The 24,195-nt window shown below is 44.0% G+C and overlaps 1 protein-coding gene across 1 annotated transcript in view; it reads left to right on the top strand.

Annotated features, from left to right (window-relative positions):
- The window catches only part of AMOTL1 (angiomotin like 1), a 138,934-nt gene that overhangs the window by 2,098 nt on the left and 112,641 nt on the right, over positions 1-24,195 (top strand). Inside the window, exon 2 of the mRNA XM_075066575.1 lies at positions 1,951-2,001. Coding sequence (XP_074922676.1) covers positions 1,951-2,001 — 51 coding nt within the window. The remainder of the gene's footprint in view (positions 1-1,950; positions 2,002-24,195) is intronic.

Raw genomic sequence — 24,195 nt, 5'->3', positions numbered from 1 at the left:
CAGGGAGCCTGCCTTAGCAGCAGCCACACTGCACTGTCAACCCGGAGCCACTGGAGGTAAGTGCTGCCCGGGGTGAGGCCGCACCCCAACTCCCAGCCCTGAGCCCCCTCCCAGAACCACCAATCCATACCCCTCCTGCATGCCGAACCCCCTCCTGCACCCCAAGCCCCAGTCCTGAGTCAGCACCCCAAACCCGCTCTGGCACTCCAACCCCCAGCCCTGAACCTCCTCCTGGAGCCAGCACTGCACACCTCCTCCTCCACCCCAACACTCTGCCCTAGCCCAGAGCGCACTCCTGTTCCCACACTTTCTCCCAGAGCTTGCACCCCTCACCCTCTCCTGCACCCCAGCTTCCTGCCCCAGGCTCAGCCCAGAGCCCCCTCCCACACTGCGAACCCCTCGCCCCAGCCCAGAGCCCGCACTCCCTCCCTCCCTCCCAAACCCCAACCCCCTACCCCAGCCAGGTGAAAGTGAGTGAGGGTCGGGGAAAGTAAGCAATCAGGGAGGGGGTGAAGTGAGCGGAGTGAGGCTTTGGGGAAGGAGTGGGGCCTTGGGGAAGGGGCGGGGTAGATCCTGGGTTGCCCTTAAATTCAACAAGTGATCTTGCATGTAAAAAGGTTGGAGACCACCGAATTAGAGCATATCTTTTAGAAAAACATCCAGTAATGATTTTTAAATTGCCAGTGATGGAGTTTCCACCATACCTTTTGTAAGTTGTTCCATTGATTAATTAACCTCATTACTGTTAAAAATTTGCACCTTATTTCCAATCTGAATTTGTCTGGCTTCAGCCTCCAGTCATTGGATCTACTTACAGGTTTGTCTGCTAGCCTGAAAAGCCCATTAACAAAGACAGTATAGTATAATAGTACTTCCTTACCTCACCGGGGTACTGTGGGGATAGATTCACTGATGTGTGTGAAGTGTCAAGATCCTTTGGTGAAGGTGACTTGCTAGATTTCAAGTCCCCATGTCTTATCCTTAGTGTAGGATAGTCCCTGGTGATTTATTTTCTACTAGTGCCTTGTGAGAGTTTCTCCTGTGAGTGTTACAGGTGAAAATTCACAGAGTTAAAGGGCTCGCTTGGTCTGCTATTCAGGAGGAGGGAGAAAACTGGGCTGTAGCACTTCCCCTCCTCTCCATAGGTTGAAATATATTCTGGCTACACAACATCCCCATTCGATAGACAAGAGATTTTGGTATCAGGGAGATCAAATCCAGTGACTGAAAGGGAAAAAGTCTCTTTGGTTTGTTTATTATTTATTTGTCTTTGAGGATCTGGCCATTTTCAGGGTTTTTTTCTTTTTAAATAATTGAAAAACAAACAAAAATCTCATAGTGGGTGGGAGAGTTAATGCCGAATACGTTTGCCTGCTGTGGTTGCCTAGCAACCAATGGGCAGGCAGGCCGGATGGCAAAGAGGGGCCTGCAGTAGCGAAGGGAGGTGTTTGTGTCCATTCAGGTGGGCACAGGATCGGCGCACTCACTTCTGGAGCCTCTGCTCTGGTTAATGATGTTTCTGGCCAATCTTTGGACACTAAAAGAAACAGGAGATGGGAGTGGCGGGGTTTCTGAAAAGTCTGGAGGACGTGTCCGAAAATGAGATTCTTATTTTGCATGTGCAGCCTGGGTGTCCCACCAAGGATCAGGATGGTGCAGTGCAGCCCCCTAGGACTCTGGCAACGCAAAGTGTATGGGTGCTGGAGGGACGACGAGGTTTCATTTTGCAGCAAGAATATGCTTTGGTTTTGTGGCTGAATTGACCCAAAGTTTATTTGACAATTACTAATTTCCAAACAGACATGCTGAAAGAAAGCACCACCTGGCAGAACTAGGGGCAAGCTAAGCAACGGCCTCACTGCAGTGTTACTAGAAGCAGTTTTATTTCTCTAACAGTATACACCTATGAATCAGGCTGCTGTTTCTAGGCATTTGTTCTTCTTCCTACAGACAATGAGATTTCCGAAGGCGCACCAGCTCAATTCAGACTGGATCAGCTGGGTAAGTCCCATGCAGAGCATATATTCCTATGTCTTTTTCTTCTCTGCATCCTATACTGTAATTTGGATGAGAAGACTTAGTTTAAAAAATAGAGAGGCTGCTGAATGCAGTCTGCCGCATAAATGCATCATTACCAGTGGCTCCTTTCTGTGTTGCTTTTGAACGCACAGACCAGGGAGTAGGACACTGCTGGATACTAGAAGATGTATTTAGTACCTTTCAGAATCACATTTGCTTGGGTATTTTATTTTGTGCCAAGAGCTTGCATCTTTCTGTTGCAGAAAGTGTAAATAGTCCAGCTTTTTGGAAGTGCAGTTAAAGTTTAACCCATGCCTGGCACCAGCACTTCTGTGACCCTCTGCTCTGATGGTTAGTGCTATGATGAGCTCCAAAAACTTTGTCCTCCAGTATGCTATGTTCCTAGTGATTAGAGAAGAGAGCTGGGAATCAGGACTAGAAATGTGTGACGTCTGAGGAGTGAAGAGTCCAGCTCTCAGACTGAAATCAATAGTTCACTTCATATGGGTTGGTTTTTGACAAACTCAGAAGAACATAGAATCAGCCCCTTGCTTGGGCTCAGTATCCCACCCACTTTACGTTCAAGTGGGGAGCTGGGTGCTGATGGCCTTCTCTATTCCTGTTCAGTCTTACAGCTAGAAGTTCCCCTGTTTGCGCTGCAGGGGGCACTAGGTAGCTTCTTGAGGGGCCACCCTGTGTAGATGACTGGCTCAAATGGGCATAAAAGCATTTCTGGAGACTGAGTGACCATATGCCCAAATAATGCAACAGGGAGCAGAAAACAGACTGCTGCTGTTGGGTCTACTGAGCTGAGGCTGAGAGACACCCCCTAATTCTTTGCTTGGGGTTCTCCAGCACTTGCTTTCTAGGAGAGATGATCCATAATCTCTAGCAGGTTCATTAGGACAGCCCTAGGCAATAAAAATCATGAGTCTTCTCTTAGCCCCAGCTCAGCAGGGCCGTGGCAGTAGTCTGTTTTGTAGCTGTAGCTAGAAGTGCTGTACTGAGGCAGGAGAGAGAGGATGAGATGGACTACATGTTCCTCATCAGAAGATCCTCAACAGGTGGCCCATACCATCAGCGCCCTGTAGAGCCCGCTGAAGATATTGACCACCTATTCCCCTGAGGAATGGGGAGAGGGCATGAAGCTACAAGAATGTGTGTGTCTGTGTGTGTGTCTGTGTGTGTGCCTGCACATGTGTGTGCCTGCACGTGTGTGTAGTGGTGGTGGTGTGTGTCATGCTGTCAAGACCACCTGACAAAATGAAAAATGCGGCAAGAAGTTAGCAGGTAGTTTAGAAGTAGGAAAGGCTGGAGGTGTAATGTGCAGTAAACATGCAAAGTGCAGTTATTCCGAGAGAGATCACTAACATGTTCTGGTTTTACGGGCCAGGGGCTTCTCAGAAAAGCTGGTGATGTCACAGCCAGCATGGAGTGCCCAGCCTGCTCCATTGTCACACTGACAGTCCTGCCTTACTGCCATTGAGCAAGATGGGTGTTCAGCAGGAGGTTGTTAGCATGGGAGAAGTGGAAGCTGAGGCATTCACAGCAAAAGTGGCTTATCCTGAGGAAGAGGTACGCTCTTTCCCCATATAACCCCTTGGTGCCAGTGGACCTAGAACATGGCTTTCCCTTTGCACTTATGTTTCATACCAAAGTCATCCTAAATTAAGGTGGTTTTGGGTACAAGCCTTGTGATGTTTGTCAGCATTCTACACTGTGAGGGCTCTGGGACCAAGTGACATAATTGGTGCTACTAAACAATAGAGAGCAGACCTCTCTAAAACCAAACACTTTAATGATGTTCTCACAGAGGGAGATGGGCAGGATCTAAACTGAGGTGCACTGATATTTCAGGAACACATTTGTTTGGGGTATGTCTTTCAACATTCTGTTTAGCTAGACATGCAGAAAGACTCTTCTCTTGTGGTTCCCCTCAATCTTCCCTACTGCCTCCCTGAGAGTCATGCACTTTTAAACTTGACCATTGGCCCAAAACACCATGTCTCACAGAGGGCAACATCCTGTGTCCATAAGAACATATGATTTCCCTCATTGGATCATTAAGTTCTGGTATCCTGCCTCCAGGAATGGTCATCACATGAATATCGGTGGGAAGTGAATCTTTCTTCCCCACCACTCACAGTGCACCAACTGTTTGTGCAATGTAGTTAGGGGGGAAATGTCTTCCCTGACTCCTTCATTGATCATTTTATGCTCTGAAGCCTGAGATTTGAGTATTGCTGCAAACATACTCTCCTTTTTCTGAAATACTGGATTTCTGGTACAGAGATTGGATTTTATGGAGATACAACCTCTTTTGGAGACAACATACAGCAACTGATAGATCACCAGCACCCTAAAGTAAAACACAGGGTTGTCCATAGGTAGAACTAAAAATGAAAAAGAAGGTGGGTGAGGTAATATCTTTTATTGAACCGATTTCAGGAGACCTGAAGAAGAGCTCTGTATAAGCTCAAAAGTTTGTCTCTCTCACCAACAGAAGTTGGTCCTATAAAAGCTGTTACCACACCCACCTTTTCTCTTGAATATCCTGGCACCAACACAGCTACAACAACACTGCATAGAAGAAAAATGGTCATTTTATCATGTACACATCCCTACTGTGAACCTCTGGTGCCCAGAGTTTGGATTTCTTAATGCAATGCCTAAATGGAAACTATATTATCGTTAGATGGTTCTAAAAAGGGTTGATAAACTGTAGCAGTTATTCTAATTGATAACAGTCATGTAATTCCTTGGATTATAGGGAAACTCTTGTGGGCTCTGTCTGCTTGGTGTCAGGATTGAGATTATTAAAAAATAATCCATACTAGATGGATATCTTGAATATCTCTAGTGATGCAATGTCAACTGCCTTCCTTTGGCTGCTTGTTCCATTGCTTAACTGAACTTATATGTCTAAAATCTGCAAATTACTTAAAACGTACTTGCCCTGCTGCAGATTCCAACTATTCCCTTCTGTGCTTTTCTTACTGATCCCTCACATATTTACAGTCTCTCTTTACAGATGGGTCCACTCAACTAAGCATGCCCGTTTCTCGCAACCTTTCCACTTTCTAAACCTTTTGTCATTGTTCCTGCCCTTCCCTTGACCACATCCCTACTAGTGATGGCTGAACCTCAAAAGTTCTAAGGTCTGGTTTGGTTAAATGAAACAGCAAAGAGTTTGGATGATCAACTAGCAAGCTCTTTTGGACCTGCAAAACTAGGCTAATTGTGTCTTTGACACAAGCTCTAAGCAAGGGATAGAGCATTATTGTGCCGCCCTGGGAGTAGATCAGGAACTTCATTGTGACCTAGGACTCTCTGGTTCCATTTCTGCTCTGAGAAGGAAATAATCTGTGCCAGCCCTCTACCCAGTGCAAATCAATTCCCCTGGTGTGCTGGTACAACTGGCAAATTGAGGGTGCTCCCACCCAGTCCCTGCTCCCCATCTGACTACTCATGTGGGAAGGGAAGTAGCGGCTGTGTGGGAACATTCAACATACTAGAGGGAAGAAATTATTCTTAAATGTAGTTTCAGTTACACCCTATATTTCCATTGTTTCTTCCAAACCTAGAGTAAGACAGGATCTCACATCTAAACTAGATAAGACCAAAACAGAATATGAGACAACTGTGCAAAAATGGAAGAACAAGGAAAGATTAGAGCTTAGAAGAAGGAAAAGAGTTTTTAGCAAGACAGGTGTGTGAGTGTGTGTGTGTGTGTGTGAGAGAGAGAGAGATCCTCATGGTGAGGTAGTGGGAGACAGTACAGAAGTGCTCCAAGCACTTTCATGAGGTTCTCATCCTGGCAGGAGGGATAGCTCAGTGGTTTGAGCATTGGCCTGCTAAACCCAGGGTGGTGAGCTCAATCCTTGAGGGGGCCATTTGGGGATTGGTCCTGCATTGAGCAGGGGGTTGGACTAGATGATCTCCTGAGGTCCCTTCCAACCCTAATAATCTATGCTCCTCCTGCTTTCTATATAGCTTGAAATATCATGAGAACAGTCTTTATTTTGGTTCTTTTGGCGTCCAGCATGAAACATAATAAAGGGGAAGAAAGTTTAACCAATATTTTCCCCCACACTTCATAAAAGGTTTGGTTTGGAATGACTAGTTCTGTTGTCCCTAGCAATCACCAGTTAGTGTGCTTCTGCATGACGAAGAGCATCTCTTGAGATGAGTTTTGCACGTTCAGTTTTCACAAGAGCATAGGAACTGAGGGTGATGAGAAGCCTCAGGAGGTGTTTATCATCTGACACAATTGTGCCCTTAGGTAGCTCTCATTCCCAAGTTAAAACGATTGTGATAAGCAAGTACTGGAAGCATCATTTTATCAGGGATCCATAATGATTAGCCAAAAATGAATTCTTCTCTCTTCTTCTCATTCATTCTGTCTCCTCTCTCAAAATTCAGGATTTCTGCACTCCTGACTCTGCCTGTGACTGTTGTGTTCCTTTTGTTCTGTAAATGATGAAGACAGAACGTTTTACACTTGCTCTGCAGCCTAGCAGAAGAATGTTGTATTGTCTCCTTGGTGAGCTGGAATTTTTGGTCTTGGAGAAAGGAAGGGCAAGGAAGAGAGAGTTTCTTAAGCAGGGGCATCAGTTGATGCTTCCACAGCCACATCCTGCTTCTGAGTCATATTCAACTGGAAGTGTCACTAGAAATTGGTCTGTTCGCTGCTTTAGGATAAGATAGTTGAATATCAGGGCAAAGAGAGGCCAGATGAGGAAAAACGCATGGGAAGAAAGAGCTCTCTCCCTACATGAGGGGATCAGAGAAATCTGTGATAGAATAATGGAAATTTGATGAAAGTGGAAAAATAAAATGGGGGGGGGCGTTTGAGATGGGAAACCAACTTTCCCTGAATCCAGCTCCGAATGCTTTTGTAAAAGACCTAATACATCTGTGGAAATTTTTAGAGGCTATGCACCAGATTTCCTGATAGCTGAACACGTGTGATTATCTAGCTGTACTAGGGGAGGCATGCTACCACTACTGTGATTGCAGGGAATACAGTTTCTGTGGTACATTGTTCCTGTGCAACCATTACAACTAGGAATCCAGTCCCATTTGATTTTTAAAAAAATCCCTAGCCTATTTGTTCCCATTGCTTATTAGCCACCAGCTGCTTCTTTTTTCTTGTTGTTCTGACCTCATCTCTGGCTGGAATGAATCCAGGAAGCTAGTGCTTCATTTAACAGAGTCCTCTGCCAGAAATGAAACAGGTCAAATCATTAGAGGAAAGAAAAATGAAATCTCTTTGGCAAAATTGGAAAAACAGATGTGCAGAGATGACTTTGCTGTCTGTAGCTGCAATGCCGCCTATTAAATGCACAGTGGAGAGGAGCTGATAAATATGTACAGCTGTCACCATAGTGAAAACCTTGCAGTGGCTATTAATTTAGTGCAATAATATATTTATTTTAATGCTTACCAAGTTTTTGAGTTAACTGGCCATCTGGTAGCTAGATTGTTTAAACACCTTTTGCTGATGGAATTATGGAACTACTGCTTGAAGGGCACAAGTGGATGTCCCTCCGTTCATAATTTAAAACATTCCAGAGAAGCTGTTAAAATAATATCTGCTGAAACAAGCCGTGTATCTGGGATAAATGAAGTTAGTGACTAATCAGAACAGATAGCATTCTTTCCATCTGACAGGGCAGGAGACATGGTAAGGAGGCTTTTTTTTTTTAAATGGATCTGTGTTACTTTAATGAAACTTCTTTATAGATGGTATTTTAATTCCACGTTTTGGTTCATGCTGTTGTCCAAGCATCTCACCATGACTATTTTGGTTGTTCCTATCTTAGGCTGGCTGTACATACAGCCCTGCTAGCATTACCCCCCGCTACGCTGTAAGTCGTGGGCTGCCTGGCCTAACATCAGAAGTGGCAGTCACAATCAAGAAATAAAATGGGGTGCAGGCATCTGGGGTTGCCAAACTGTCAGCTGGAATGCGATAATTATTTGTTTGTTTGCCTTTGGAGTCGATGTGGTTACATGCCTGGGTGGTTTCAAATGTAACGAGCATCAATACCAGACTGAACTTACTGTTCAGAATGGCCGAGTCCGCGGGAGTTCAGTGATCTTGCCTGCAGCTTGGGTGTAATAAACATCACAGACCTGTATAGTAAAAGGGAGTCACTAGCAGAGAGCTGACTGGGGGCTCCAGATGACCCAGGAGACTGGTAACGACTCAGTGCAGTAGGGTCACTAGAAATGGGTGGAAAAATTTGTCATGTTTTGGGGAATGATTGCTCTGCTCCCCCCCCAGCTAAAGCAGAAATGCATGGGAAATTTGGGGAAGTTTTTTTTTTTTCCTCTCTCTCTCATAGATTAGAGAGCCTTCCATTTTTAGATTGCTTGTCTTAAATCTGTCCAGGGCCCTTGTTAGCAATAGGTGGCTGGGCATGGACCTATGGGAAATGAGATGATATTGTCAGTCCAGTTCATAGCGGACTGTTGTCTACATGACCATAATAGGCATCCTCAGCAGAGAGGCCAAAGACAGAGTGGGCATGGGAACTGAAATACCCTCTTGCCTCATTAACGGTTACATTCTAACTCCATTAGACAAGTGGTGTGAGGAAGCTTGAGCTACTGCTGGCCTGTACCTGACCCGTTACCTACTAGAGAACTTCAGTCTCCAATCTTGCACCCTTCACGACCACTAAATTCATTGTGAAGTCAAAACAGAATTGAACAAGAGAAGGACTTTGAAAAGCACTGGCAAATGTGTCTCCAAAAATACAGGGGAAAAGAGAAACAAAGTTACATAGGCAGAAAGAGACCATCATCCTCTGAAATTCAGCACAATCCTGATCATGCACTGTGGGTTGAAGGAGCTATAGAAAGATGGATTAGGTATAGGGTGACCAGATAGCAAGTGTGAAAAATTGGGATGGGGGTGGGGGGTAATAGGTGCCTATATAAGAAAAAGCACCCAAAATCGGGACTGTTCCTATAAAATCAGGACATCTGGTCACCCTAATTAGGAAATAATCCTCTTTGCAGGCACCTGTAAGGATAGGCTAAAACACCAAACCAAACCCTTCTAAACATTGGTATGGAGGAGTCTCTGGCTAATGTAACCAGACTCAGTTAAATTCCACAAATCTAGTTTTATTCAACTTGTTTAAAATTCAATACAGGATCAAGGTAACTAAAGAAAAATTCATTCTATTTCATCAAACCAAATTAAATGACAAAGGACAGCACTTATATTACCATTTTTAAATAGGCTTTGAGAGAGACCCTCCCTTTGACCTACAGAGATTATGAATAGGCACATTACAAGCCAAAGCCAAAGTCTGCCCTCATTTACAGGAAAGTAGCTCCTCTGATTGCAGTGGGACCATAGAATTATAAATGAAAGAAGCATTTGCCTCTGTGGGGTGGGTAGTTTATTTCTCCAGAGAGATTAAGTGACTTGCCCAAGATCACACAGGAATTCTGTAGCAGAGCAGGGAATTGAATACTTTCCAAATCCCAGGTTCATGCCTAACCACTGAACCATCCTTCTTCTCCTTACAAATGTGTATATGGTACATGATCCATTGCGCCCCACCACTTTATCTATTGAGCTCTCGTTTACACTGGTGTATAGCCTGAGCGTAGCTCTTGACTTCAGTGGAATCATTCTGAATTTATGCCACTCTAACTACGAGGCTGATCCTGTGTCTTTGAGATTAGTGGGAGCTGCTGAGTGCTCAGCTCTTTTAAAAATCATGCTGCTTACCTAAATGCCTCAATAGGGATATAGGAGGCTAACTTCAGACACTCATTTTTTTAAATCTTGGCCCACATGTATTGAGATAGCACCCAAAGGCCGCAATCCAGATAGCAGCCCTATTCGATTAAATGCTATACAAGGAATAGGAAGGATCCCTCCTGCCATGCCGCCTACAAGTTATGCAAATGCAGAGAACAATTCTATACTAAATGGTGCCATAGAATGTAGGCACAGGCCAGAGCTGAGTAATCCAGTGATTTTATTATTGTTGCCTTCTTCCTTCCTCATTGTCCCCCCAAACCCTACTGGTTTGTTACCGTCTTTGTGTCATGTCCAGGTTACGGGCAGGGACTCCAGGACAGATTATGTGATGGGCTCCCCAGTGTAAATTAGAGCATCACCTAGGACTCCTGTAATTTCCAGCAGCCTTGCCCAGGCAGCCTATGGAATGCACTACAGCCTAGAGGAGCCCAGAATTCCCATAGTATTTATCGCTATAGAGATTCTCCCCTCTCAGCCCCATCCCTAGCATGCACCCCATTCTCCTCCAGCCTGTTGCAGTGCCTCTGTGACCCCTCCACACCATCAGAGTAGCACACAAGAACAAGGGCTGAGCCCCGGATCAGCCCCTTTGTCTTTTATGTGGGTTTGTAAAGCACCTTGCAAATTCCAGGCACTGTAGAAGTAACTACTAGGATAGGGCTAATCCTGCAGTCACTGGAGGGTTTGCTTGAGTAAAGGGAGCCAGAGCAATGAAATAGAGAAATCTAAAGGTATTTCTGCGCTTTGGGATGTGATTCCCAGCTTGAGGAGACATACTCATGCTAGCTCTGATCAAGCTAGCGTGCTAAACATACAACGTAGCCATGTGAGTGGTGGCAGGGGCTAGTCACCCCGAGTATGGACCCGTGCTGGCATATGGATACATACTGGGGGTAGCTAACTCCTCTTGACATGACAGCTACACTCTATTTTTAGCAGGCTAGCATGATTAGAGCTAGCATGGGTATGTCTCCTCAAGCTGGAACTTGCACCCCCAGCTCAAAGTACAGACATGCCTTAGCATTGAGTTGTCTCTCCTGATGAGAGATGAAAGAAGCAACTATCCAGTCATCATACGAAATGCTGGCACCAGGAAATAAAGCAAAGGTACAGCACTAAGTACTGGTACATGGCATGAAGGGGGTATGCCTGCCTGATCCCATGCCTCAGAAAGCTGAGTGCATGCACCCCTTTGTGCAGTGCTTAGAGATCCTCTGATGAAAGGCACTAAGCACAAAATCTCTCTCTCACACATACACACACACGAGCTACCCACATCCCGGTAGTTCTCTCACTTCGCAATCAGACTCCACAGCAGAATGGCTTGCTTAGGTAGGGTTGGTGAGGTTAAATCATGAATAATTCCAGCCATAATGAGAATGCATCCTGTGGAACTGGTGTGCTGAATGGCAAAGAACCACTGTGTGCTGACAAATTTCCTGTTTTCCTGTTTCTACAGTACTGCTGTCCAGCACAGTCAATAAATCCACTGCTTGACATGAAGGAATATGTACAGTAAGCAATTTACGGGAAAACGAGTAGGGAGGCAGCTGTGCAGCAGGGAGAAGGGCCTGGATTTAATAACAGTAATGTTATTTATACTGCTCCCCCACATCTGCACACTCGGGATGCTGCTCAACAAGACAATGAAAGTTCAAATATACTAACAAAATGCAAATCCTTCACTCAAATTCTAAGCGGTGTCAGAGGATTTCCTAACAGAAAGCAAGAATGATCTTGCTTAAGGCATGGGACTGGGGCTTTGAAGGTCTGGATTCAATGCCTAACTCTCCCACAGACTGTCTATGTGACCTTGGGCAAGTCACTTAATTTCTTGGTGCCACCATTCCTTATTTGTAAAGTGGGATGATGATGATACACTTTTCCTCCCACCCTTTGTCTTTCTTAGCTCTTTAGACTGTAAGCATTTTGGGGCACAGACTGTTATGTTGGCTGGGGCCTCTAGACCCTGCTGAAATACAAATAAATGATAGGAATACTGCCAAAGGGGAACACTGAGATGGGGGAAGGAGTGGAAGGTAATAAACATGGCCAGAACTGTATTCATAGTTCCATGGAATTTGAGGCCAGAATGGACCATTAAACCATCTACTCTGAGCGGTAACTTGGGTTAGACTAAAGCCCTTTGGTCTTCAGATTAAATTTATGTGCATAGGCAGAGAATGAGAGACTGAGGTATCACCAATGCCTGAGGCCCCGGATTTCATGCTAAAAACATTTTTTTATCTATCTGTCTTGGGTACTTATATGGCCCCCATTCTATCAGTAGGGGAGCACCTCATAATCTTTAATGTATTTATCCTCACAACAACCTCTGAGGTAGGGCAGTGCTATTAGCCTCATTTTATAGATGGGAACCAAAGCACAAAGAGACAAATGTTGAGTCTACACTGGCAAAAAAACTCCTGCAGCAGCAAGTCTTAGAGTCCAGGTCTATAGGCTTGGGCTCAGAGGGCTGGCACTAGGGCACTAAAAATAGCCATGTTCCTACCCCCCTTGCCTGATTTCAGAGCCCAACTCCAGCGCAAGCAGGAATGTCTACACAGCTATTTTGATCACCACAAGCCCAAGTCTGTAAACCCTGAGACTTGCTGCTACAGGGTTTGGGTTATTTTATTATTTTTTTTTTTATTCTATTTTTGCATTGGTGACACACTAAGTGACTTGCCCAAAGTCACACAGGAAGACTGTGCTGGAGCAAAGAATCCCAGGTCTCCCATGTCCCATGTTGGTACACTTAAAACAAAAATCTTAAAGTGATGGCGATTATGGTTGAAAAAGTGACCATGTAAAAATGGGACATTCTTGCTCAACAGATCTGTTCCCTGGGATCTGTGACTTGGTGATTAAGCTTTTTCTGCTTTTTACTTCTATCGGGATGTCAGTCAACACAGCTAAGTGAGAATGAGCATGACTCTGTCTTGACTTATGTATCACCAAGAGAATGGTAGCTTCATGCCATTTGCAGGACTAGATTTTTCCCTCAGTTACACCTGTGCAACCCAGTCATGTGCCATCACCTGTGCAATCCCACAGTACAACCACCAGTTACACAGATGTGTGAGCTTGTCTCTGCCTTATTCACTTGAAAAGATCATATTAAATGAGCAAAAGCTCCATAGAATTTGGCCTGCAGAGTCTTTATTACTAGTAGCTTGACTTCCAAATCACAGGCCTTCAATTAAACAGGAAGCATTGCACCATATTTACACAATCTTTTGCAGAGTATGACCACACTTTAAGGTGTGAGGAAAAATTAATTAACATGGGTGCCTAAGGGAAGTGAGCGCCACGCCCTGGCGTCCAACAAAGTAATAAAATCTAGAGAAGAAAAAAACATATCCCAATATGAACCATGTTCACTGCTCAAGCAAAAACTCTGAAACACCAATATTTAGAAGTTACTAAGAAGAATAGACCAAAAACAATACGGTAGATTGTAACTGATGCATGTATAGAACTAGTGACTATTTTCTCACAATATAACATGCAAAACTAAGGCAGACTCTTACTAAACACAGAGTAGGTGGTGATGATAAGATGGAGATAATAGAAAATATACATCTGGAGAGGTGCATCTGTTCAAGCAAAGGGTAAAAAGAGAAAAGGAAGGACTGTTTATACTCCACTGTCTAAAAGAGGAAGGAATGCAAGAATGATACCACCTCACATTATCAAACATGAGAAGACTTTCCATTATGAAAAGCAATGAGGAAAAACTGTGCATAATCCTAGACTGAAGGCAAAAAATGGAAGAGAAAGGGCCATGCTACATAGCAGCCTGACACCAGTTCAGCTATGGACAATGACAAATGCAGCCAGGTGAAACAACTCTATCCTGGGCCTGATTCTGCTGTCAGTGGTTTACACCTGTATCACAATATTGATTTGAATGGAGGTACTCCTGATTCTGGGAGGAGAATCAGGCTCACCATGTCTGCCTTTACCGGAGATTTGTGTGTCCTGTCATTTTATACTTTGGCAACAATTGTCTAAGTTGTCATGCCAATAATACTATTGAATTGAAAGAAGTGTGGTAACTCTGAGGATGAGGTTCATGAAAGGGGGTCTCAAGTAAGGACAGATGACTATTGGAGAAAATTATTACTGAATTATGACTGTATAAAATACTTACATAGACATAATTATTGAATTACTTGCTGATTGATAAAAATAATTTGTTTGCTGAATATTGCTGGCCCATCTATGTAGCTGGCTAAATAGCGGGAGAATGTATTTGGGAGTCCTTTAGGGCTCATTGAAGTGAATGGGAGCATTTCCATTGATTTCAACAGGCTTTGGATAACAGCCTTCCTCAGCTCCTGATGAGATTAAAAACTCATTGACACAAATTATTTGTGATTACTCTATGACCATCTCAAGGCCTGAACATAGCCAGCATGTACACCAATGAGCCCTCATCCTGCAAACACTTATGCAACTTTACCTTTATTATCCTAAAGTTGCATAAGTGTTTGCAGGACTGGGGTATTAATAAACTAGCATCACCTTAACAAGCAATATTTTAATTGATTTATGCCATGCCTTGGAATTAGTAGGGAGAGGAAAACAGGGATCACATGCTGCAGGGAATCCTACTCTTTGCCTCCTTCAAAAGGAGATACCCAGGGCAGCAGCCCCTGAAGTTTGCAGAAATCTGTTAGGCATTGCAGGCATATTTTAGTGTAAGGATCTCTTAAGGTTTCTGTTTGGCAAGTGACTTTTTTGAAAAATGGAATTGCAGAGTGGCTTCCAGAGAAGGGGGGGGGGGGCAGCGTTGTGGGAAGGTGAGATTTAAAAATAAACAATCACCAACCCCCTAAACCAACAAAAATTGAATGAAATTTGATTTTATTTATTTTATATTCAAAATAATCTTAAATTACCTTCAGGGATAGATTCAGTTTGATCCATTCCAGTGCAAATATTAGCAAAAGAAACTTGCACAAGAGACCATTCTAATTAGAAATTACCAGACTGCCCCGATGTTGAGCATGACAGCTCCATCTTCACTAGAAGACCACCAAGTATTTTGTCACTCCCTTAAGCGGTTGCTTAAAGCTGTTTCAATGTGTTTTTATGCCCTAGAATAAAATCCTAAAGAGTTTTAGATGAAACCGCAGTTAAAATCTCCAAACTCCTGGTACAGGGGAATATGCTGCTTTTCGATCACCAGCAGGCCCTGCTGTGCCAGCACTGCATTCGCTGCGAGAGACTTCGCTTACTGAATTCGATCTGTCTCGCTTTACTCCGGGGGCACTAGGACCTAGTAGCCCATCGGCGTGTGTGTGTTGGACGACAGCGTAGTGTTACCGTTTCGATGCCAGCCCCCTCTCCCGCCCAGCCCGCTCAGCACAGTCTGCTTGGGACTGAACTCTCGCTGAATACATGGTGCAACATTAGGACCCAGCAGAGACTACAATGATTTGGGCAGTAGGTAAAGCTCTGACATTCCTTTCATTCCAGTGTGAATGGGGCTGATTGTTGTGTCCTGGATCTGAGTTTTTCCTCTGCATCTCGATCCGTTTTCTACACATCATGTCAAGCAGCACGTTTGCACGGTAGTCGCTTTATGCTGTTTTTTTGGTGGAGACAAAACTAGCCATGGTAGCCTCATGTGGATTGCAAAGTTTCTGCCGGGAACTTCTGAGCAAGAAGTGAAAGGTAATAAACACAAACTTATTTTTTTGGGGGGTGGGGGACATTGCAAAAGCTACTTGCTCCATGTGATCCCCTTTAACAGAGCAGGGGAGAGTTTGAGGGGAGGGGCTCCGCGGAAGGCTGAAGCCTTTGATTTGCAGTATTTTGGATGTAAACAGCGACTGGGAAGTCAAGTGAGTTAGCTTTTCCCTGAAAGAGGCTGACATATGGTTGCAGTGTCTGAGATTCCTTAAGTCAGAGCTGCCTGACCATGGAAGTGCCTGCTGCCTCGCTCAGTGCTTGATAGTGGAGCAGACTGGGGAAGGGGGAAAAAAGGCTGGAAGAGAGAGAGATTGAGAGGGTGCCTTAGTGCAGGGGTTCTCAAACTTCATTGCACCGCGACCCCAGGAGAGGAGACTGAAGCCTGAGCCTGCCCAACCCCCGTCACCCCAGTGGAGAGAGCAAAGCAAAAACCCCACTGCCCTAGGCTGGGAGCCCAAAGCCCAAAGGCTTCAGCCCCAGGCAGGGGGCCTCTAACCTTAGCCGTGCTGCCCAGGGCTGAAGCCCTTGGACTTGGGCTTGAGCTTTGGCCCTGGGCACCAGCAAGTTTAAGCCAGCCCTAGCGACCCCGCGACCCACTTTGGGGTCCTGTCTCACAGTTTGAGAATCGCTGCCTTAGTGGGCTTTCAAACAGAGAAAAGCTTCTGAGCCGCATGCTTATATGAAAGCTGTGCTGAGTAACCAGAATTCAGGGCATACCGTGCATGTTCTGATACTGGTTCAACAATTAGTCGATACAGATGTACTGTACTTAAGCAGCCTGGTTCTGCAATTCTGGCTTTGTTCCACAGTACAGTCAGAAATAGGGCAGTTAAATAAATCCTCCAGAAAATACTTTTAATGAGTTGAGTGATAATTTGAAAGAGTTGCATTGAAAAAAAGAATCTTTGAAGGTTCTGGGCAAACAACACTCTAGAAGTTGGGGCCTGATCCTCAGCTGGCTCAATGCTGGAACTCTGGACAGACAGACACCAGCTCAGGATCTGACCCATGAGCTTTCCCTGGAATGTGGCAGTATAGGGAAAGTGACACGGGGACATTAATTCATAGGGGCTGCTGTCAGGGGGCTGGGAGTCCCACCACATGTGCATGCTGCCTGGGATAGGGGTGGTACTTAACATGAAGAAGCAGCAACACTATTTATTTTTCAGCTGATTTATATGTTGTCATCAGGTTTAATGCAATGTTAGAGTTAGGTAATCCTAAATTCTGCAGAGAGAGACTCCATGTTTACTGAATATCATATTGCCTCTATATAAATCCATGTTACGCCCACATCTTGAATACTGCATGCAGATGTAGTCGCCCCATCTCAAAAAAAACATATTGGAATTGGAAAAGGTACAGAAAAGGGCAACAAAAATAGTTAGGAGTATGGAGCAGCTTCCATATGAAGAGAGATTAATAAGACTGGGACTTTTCAACTTGGAAAAGAGGCGATTAAGGTAGATGATAGAGGTCTATAAAATCATGACTGGTGTGAAGAAAGCGAGTAGGGAAGTGTTATTTACTCTTCATAATAACAAGAACTAAGGCTTATCAAATGAAATTAATAGGCAGCAGTTTTAAAACAAACAAAAGGAAGTATTTCTTCACACAACACACAGTCAACCTGTGGAACTCTTTGCTAGAGGATGTTGTGAAGGCCAAGACTATGGTTCAAAAAAGAACTAGATAAGTTCATGAAGGATAGGTCCATCAATGGCTATTAGCCAGAATGAGCAGGGATGCAAAACCGTGCTCTGAAGCGTCCCTAGCCTCTGTTTGCTAGAAGCTGGGAATGAGCAACACGGAATGGATCACTTGATGATTACCTGTTGTGTTCATTTCCTCTGGGTCACCACCATTGATCTGACACAGTATGGCTGTTCTTATGAAACAATCATTTTTAAAAACTTCCAAAGCAACACAAATGATTTCTGTGCATTACAGTCTTTAAAATAGTTTAGGGTCAGTAAAGAAATGACTGTGGGTACGTCTACACTACCCACTGGATTGGCGGGTAGTGATCAATCTATCGGGGATGGATTTATCACGTCTAGTGTAGACACGATAAAGTCGATCCCCGATGGCTCTGCCGTAGACTCCGGAACTCCACCACAGTGAGAGGCGGAAGTGGAGTTGACGGGGGAGTGGCAGTGGTTGACTTGCTGCCATCCTCATGGCCAGGTAAATCAACCTAAGGTCGAACACCACGCCCCCCCGCGTAGACCTAGCCTAAGTCACAGAATCATAGAACTGGAAGGGACCTCGAGGGGTCATCTAGTCCAGCCCCCTGCATTCAAGGCAGGACTAAGTATTATCTAGAGTGGACCGTCTCTGACAGGTGTTTGTCCAATCTGCTCTTAAAAATCCTCAATGATGGAGATTCCATCAAGTCCTATCATTATGTTTCCAGTTTTCTTTTAGGGTGGAATATGTCAAGCGTTTGATGGGTGTTTTGGTTAAACTTTATTAGTGAACACTGAAACTATTTCCATCCGAACTTTAAGGCTAAGGAATTAAATATCTGTGGGTAGCAATGTGTCCCTTAAAAGTCCCTTATTAAGAAGAACCCTATGCCACTTGTAATACTCTTCTCAATATACATCAGAAATGTGCACTATCCATTGTAGTTTAAAGAGGTTTAGGTCATCAGTGCAAGAAGTGTTAACAGACTCCTTTCTTTGAAACATTTTAATTACTGAGGTTGTGATTAAAGTAACAATAATTATTCAATCAAGCATCCTGTACTAGAAGTGAAAATGTGTGTTTGAAAACACTCAGCAATCATTTAGCAGTTGGTTAAGCCAAAGTGATACGAGCCTTTAGAGCACATGTAGATTAGAATGTCTTTCTGGATGCTTGTGTTTAGCAATTTTAATGAGAGTTTAAACTACATTATCAGGCAAGGGGAATATGCATGTAAGGGATTTTTGAAGTCAGAGGAGATACATAAGTAGGATATTTTCTTCTTTTGCAGGCATGCATGGGGGTGGTGGGCTAGGGGAGGAGAAGGAGCTGATCTAAAGAAGCTTTTGTATTTAGGTTACACTTTATTAAGAGAATGGTGAAACATACTAATGCACCACAGGAAAGAATGAAGATAAAACTATATATATATAAAGGATGCATAGATGGGAAACCTAGTCAGTTTAAAGAAGAAAACAATTACATTGAGGCAGGTTTAGAATCTGAAATTACAAGTCCCGCTGCCAGTTACTGTGGTTTTACATTTTCCTGTTTTAAACATCTTTCCCATTGCTGTATGAAAGACCCACAAGAACAATAGTGGAAATTGACTTAGTGGCTGTACAGTGGAAACAGTGCAAATGATTATTCAGCAAGTGCTGTCAAATGCGCAGAGCAAATTCTCAGTTATATCTAATCTGTCTATCGATGCATTTGTATGGCCCTGATCATGGTAGTATTTATAGTAATACTGTATAGTGTATTTATAATATGTAAGTATATAATATGCTTTATAATAATCTTAGGTGTTTTACAATAGTAGGTTAAAAAAACCCCAAAACTAAGAATTCTTTCAGAGAGAGAGAGAGCGATTTTAAATTGAATGAAGTCCTTTTACATTGTATGGAAATTTGAGGGGTTTATTTATGACAGCTATGTTGCAATTAACAAAAAGAGTTAATTATTTGAAAGGTTCTTTATTTTAAAGGTGTTCTGTAACTACTTTATCAAAAAAAGTGATTGTGTGTTGAGTGCTCCAAATAGCAAAGGTAAAGGGGGTTTTCACCCTCTAGTTACATTAAAGTCTCCTCTTTTTTTTCCCCAGTCCTACTTAAATTGCAGTACCATGCTCCTACCCATCTGTGATGCCCCAGCATGCACCCTATTATGATGTCATAGCTAATAATAATTCTGCAGCAACTTTAATCCAAAAACCTCAAAGCACTTTACAGTCATTAGCAGATTAAGCCTCACAATACCTTTATGAGGTAACTTGATAGTGATCGTGTCACTAAAAATGCAGATACACCTCTACCTCGATATAACGCTGTCCTCGGGAGCCAAAAAATCTTACCATGTTATAGGTGAAACTGCGTTATATTGAACTTGCTTTGATCCACCGGAGTGCACAGCCCCACTCCCCCAGAGCACTGCTTTACCGCGTTATATCCGAATTCGTGTTCTATCAGGTCGCATTATATTGAGGTAGAGGTGCACTTCTGAAGTGGAAAAATAGTAGCTGTATAACAGAGCACAGCAGTCTTGCATAACATTTTAGTACAGGAGGTGAAGTACACTGATCCAGCTGAAACTGCTGAGGGAATGTAAATAGGCAGAACATAGCTGGCCAAGTTCCCAGGGAAACCCACTGTGCATGGAATCGGCCTATAGTGGTTGTACAGCACCCAGCACACTGCAGCCCTGATTATAGTCTGGGCCTCTGGGCACTACTGTAATACAAATAATAAATAGTAGTAGCAGGGTCAGGTCAGGGATGTTTTGGGAGGCAGTGTGGTCCAGTGGATAGGGCACTGGATAGGTGCTCAGGGTTCTATGCCTGGCTGTGCCACTGGCCTCCTACGCGACGTTGGACAGGTCGAGTCATCTCTACCTCAGTTTCCCCTTCTGTGAAAGGAGGATGTTTGTATTTATCCGCTTTGTAATCTTCAGATAAAAACTCTAAACTAGGTGCTCTTGCTCTAATTATAGGTAATATTATAATATATAGTAATATTTTTTTATCTTCTATCCCAAAAGAGAAGTAATGGAAATGCAAAATACCATATCACGTACCAAAAAATGACTTCTCTGATCCTATGTAGGTCAGTGTCAATACTCACAAGGGACTGTGAGTATTGGCACTGGATGTGATGTCACAACGTGGTGAACGCTGGAGCATTGGCAGCCAAATAGGAGCCAGCCAGCCAGCCAAGCTTTGGAGGACCTGGAATGAAATGTTAAAATGTATGGGTCAAATTCTCTGCTGGTGTCATTTGGAAGACTTGGCCCAATATGTTGAAGACTCCTGTGAATCTGTTTGTGACATTCAGCACATAGAATTATGGTGACCAGATGTTAAGGGGAAAATATTGGGACAGCCGTGGGGGGGGTGTTTTGTTTTCTTTTTCTATTTCTTTTTTTTTTTTTTTTTTACACTCACCTATCTAGGAGTTTGGCAGCAATTCGGCGGAGAGCCCTTCAGTCGTGGATGGTCTTTGGTGGTATTTCAGTGGCGGGTAATAAACCTTGCCGCCAAAGACAGAAGCACCCGCCGCTAAAATACCACCGAAGACCATGCACGACTGAAGGACTCTTCACCAAATTGCCGCCAAAGACCAGGAAACAAAATATTGGGACAAATGGCGTCCTGACTGTACTCTGGTCAGGATGCGGGACAAACTCCTCAAAATCGGGAAAGTCCTACATAGAATACCTATAGCTCATTTTGTGTATCACACGCTGAAGACCCAAATATGATGGTGTAACTTCATCGAAACAAGTTGATCTAGAGATCTTGGATTTATGGCTTAACCGGATTGTTTCGGTGGGGTTGGTGAAGATTCTCCAGCACACCACATCTACGAGCTCGGGACTAACTAACTCTCAAAAGGGAATGTGGTTTATTCAAAAAGGATAATCTGTAGCACAATACATGACCGAGTCAGATTCTTCCATTCCTGAAATGTGTTTTAATGATGATAGAGACTGACTTAAATCATAAGTGGCTTATGCATGGGTTTAGAGCCCCAGACAAACTTGCCTTCGGGACTAGAACTGAGCCGGAATAGCCTATGTATAGCCTACTAGTACTTGGCAGCTAGATACCAGCCAGACCTATTCTGAGGGTTTTGCTGTAACTGCTTAACGGGAGACTGTTCTCATGGTGTGAAAGCAGGGCCCTGCGGAGGTTGTGAGAGGTTCTGTGGAAGAGAAGAGAGGATATGGGGCTTAAGGGCCAACCACTGAGCAACAAGAGGGAGAGGAGGCAGCTGTTCTGGGCGGGGATCCCATAATGGAGGAACTCATCTTCATGCATTGGCCTGCAACGAGAGAAGGTGGCCAGTGAGGCTGAATACTGACTTATTGGTGTGGGGAGAGAGGGTGGTGTATGGTAGGAAAGTCAGAAGTAGGAGTGTGTGTGTGCATGGTGCGCATGCGTGTGTGAGAGAGGGAGTGGAAGAGAGAGGGTAAGATTGGAGGGAGAAAGCTGACAAGGAGTGTGGAATATATAGGAAGGAGAGAGATGGGGAGGAAAAGAGGTGTAGGTTGGAGAAGGGAGAGCAGGAACGAGTGGAGGCCTGTGAGGACAAGAGGGAGAGATGACGAAAGCATAGAAAATGGAGAAGAACAGAAGTCCCAGAGAGGAGGACAGAGCTCCCACAGAGCAAACTGGGGAAGAAAGAGGAATAAGGTGGAACTCGGGGCAGGGGAGAGCTATTATAGTGTAAGGAGCTGGGACTTCATTATTGGCACAGAAAATACCATGAAAGGGAAGAGGTAGAGAGAAAACAGTAAAGGGGACAGAAGTTTAACTAGAGTGTTCTGCTGCCCGCCTTTTAACAAGGGAGAGCTCAGCCTCCTATGTGCAAATGTTATATAATATAAAAACCAGGACAATGATTGGTTTAGCAGTCAGCCAGATAGCTGAGACTGAAGCTAGGGTTGCTGTGAGGGGAAGATGGGGGAGTTGCATGACAGAGTGAGGAAGAGGAGAATTTTGTTTAACTTAGCAAACAGCCAAACTTGTAAAAAATAGGCCATGCACCTGCTATTACCCTGAGCTTTTAGTGCCACATTCTACCACCCTGTGCTCACTCTGATTAGTATCTTGTGCATTTATTTCAGTGTATATGCTCACTGCGTGAGGTGGAAAAATCAGGCCCTTTGCTTGTGTGTTGCATCACTTTCCACCATCCTTTTCTATCTTTGTCTTTTTTAGACTGTAAGCTCTTTGGAGCAGGGTATCTGCTTCTGTGTTTGCAAAGTGACTAGTGTACTATGGGTGTGATCCCAACTAAACAGGTAGCAGATTTTGGGGCCTTGCAAATCAGTTTCCTGTTGTAGGAGAAATCAGTGACATGGAGTCTGGGTATTTTCTTAGTATAATTTGCTTTAGTTGTTCATATACAGCAAACCTGAAACAGAGGTGGCCAAATAATATGCAGGCAATTGTCTCTTTCAGGAATCAGCCCCACATCACTACCCAGTTCCCAGGAAGCAACTGTGCCTCAAGAACTGACTCTAATTAGTGATTAAGGTAGAGAGTAAACTCCCTTGTGGCTTGCACTAGTTCCCCCTGAAAGAAATCTTCATCTCGAAACTAACAATGTAGCATACTACACAGAATGTACGCTACTAGCACTCTAAGGGGAAAACTTCCCCCACCAACTTGTAAGATTGTAATAGTGCCAACTGATGACTTCTGCTATAACAATAGCTAGCTAGCATAAAGCTGGAATGTGATCTTCGTACTCCACGCATAATTCCTTTGACTTCAGTTGAACTACAGAGGAGTCAAGTGTTACTCGGTGGAATAAAGTGTCAGAATCTGCCCAATAGTAAACAATAGATGGGGCAGGAAGCTAAAATATTCTGACATTTCCTGGCATTTTCATGATCGATTGTTGCGGAGCCTAAGCGACGTATGACTTAAAGTGCAGTTCTGAAACGTGGCCATAAAAATGGCATCATGGGGTTCTATATTTTGTTATGTTACAATGCTTCCTAGCAAAATGTAGTCAGTTTATATGTAAAAAGTTGTGTTTGTTTCCTAGCTGCCACACTGCCAATCCCAACCAGCTCTCTGAAAGCTTTGAATCTCATGCCTCATCCATAGCTGCAGGCCCTTATTTAAACCATTTATAATCCCATTGTCTTCAAATGTAGTTGGGGATGTGTGGGTGCATGTGCTTGAAGGCTAGCGGGACTGAACAGGCAGGCGAAGCTGAAGGCAGAGTATTATTAAGTGATGATGTGTAAGACAGAAAGAGCTCCACCGCACTCTCAGAGCACCGGCTGAGTTTGCGGGGCTGGCAGGCAGGGAAGAGTCTATTTTTTTTATATATGAACTCTGCAGATTTGATCAGGAGTCTATTAAACAAAAGTCTAGTGCCCCACAATGCCATTTCTTAAACAGCCATTTTTCAGAGTAGACCTGCATTTTAAAGGCCTGAGCTGGTAAAATGTTACTCCAGCTTTCAGGTGGAAATAGCTTGCACTTTGCAGCATCCTTATAGCTAGAGGAATTAGGGAGATGGCTAGATACATATATGGATATGTCTGCACTGCAAATTCCCCCTTCCCCGCCATGCAGTGAGTCTCAGATCCCGTGTCAACTGACTCAGACTTATGGGATTCACGCTACAGGGCTAAAAATAGCAGTGTAGGTGTTCTCATTCGGGCTGCGGCCTGGGCTCTGAGATCCATTCCTCTTGCTGGGTTTCTGAGCCCGGGCTCAAGTCTGGGAGGGAATGTTTACACTGCTATTTTTTGCCCTGCAGCGCATGTCCTGGAAGCCCAAGTCAGTTGACCTGGGCTCTGGGACTCACTGCCAAGCGATTTTTTGTTGTTTTTTTTGCAGTGTAGATGTAGCCTATCTGCTAATGTAAAATTCCCAGTGGAAACTTTTGCACTCAGGAATATTTTGGGGATTTGGGAAAATCCCAGGAAGATTTTGTTTTAATAAAACATTTTATTTGACAGCTTTGGGACAGGTA

Source organism: Chelonoidis abingdonii, chromosome 1, assembly GCF_003597395.2.
Source record: "Chelonoidis abingdonii isolate Lonesome George chromosome 1, CheloAbing_2.0, whole genome shotgun sequence".
NCBI lineage: Eukaryota > Metazoa > Chordata > Testudines > Testudinidae > Chelonoidis > Chelonoidis abingdonii.
The sequence above is the reverse complement of the archived record's forward strand: the minus strand, read 5'-3'. Positions and strand labels throughout refer to the sequence as shown.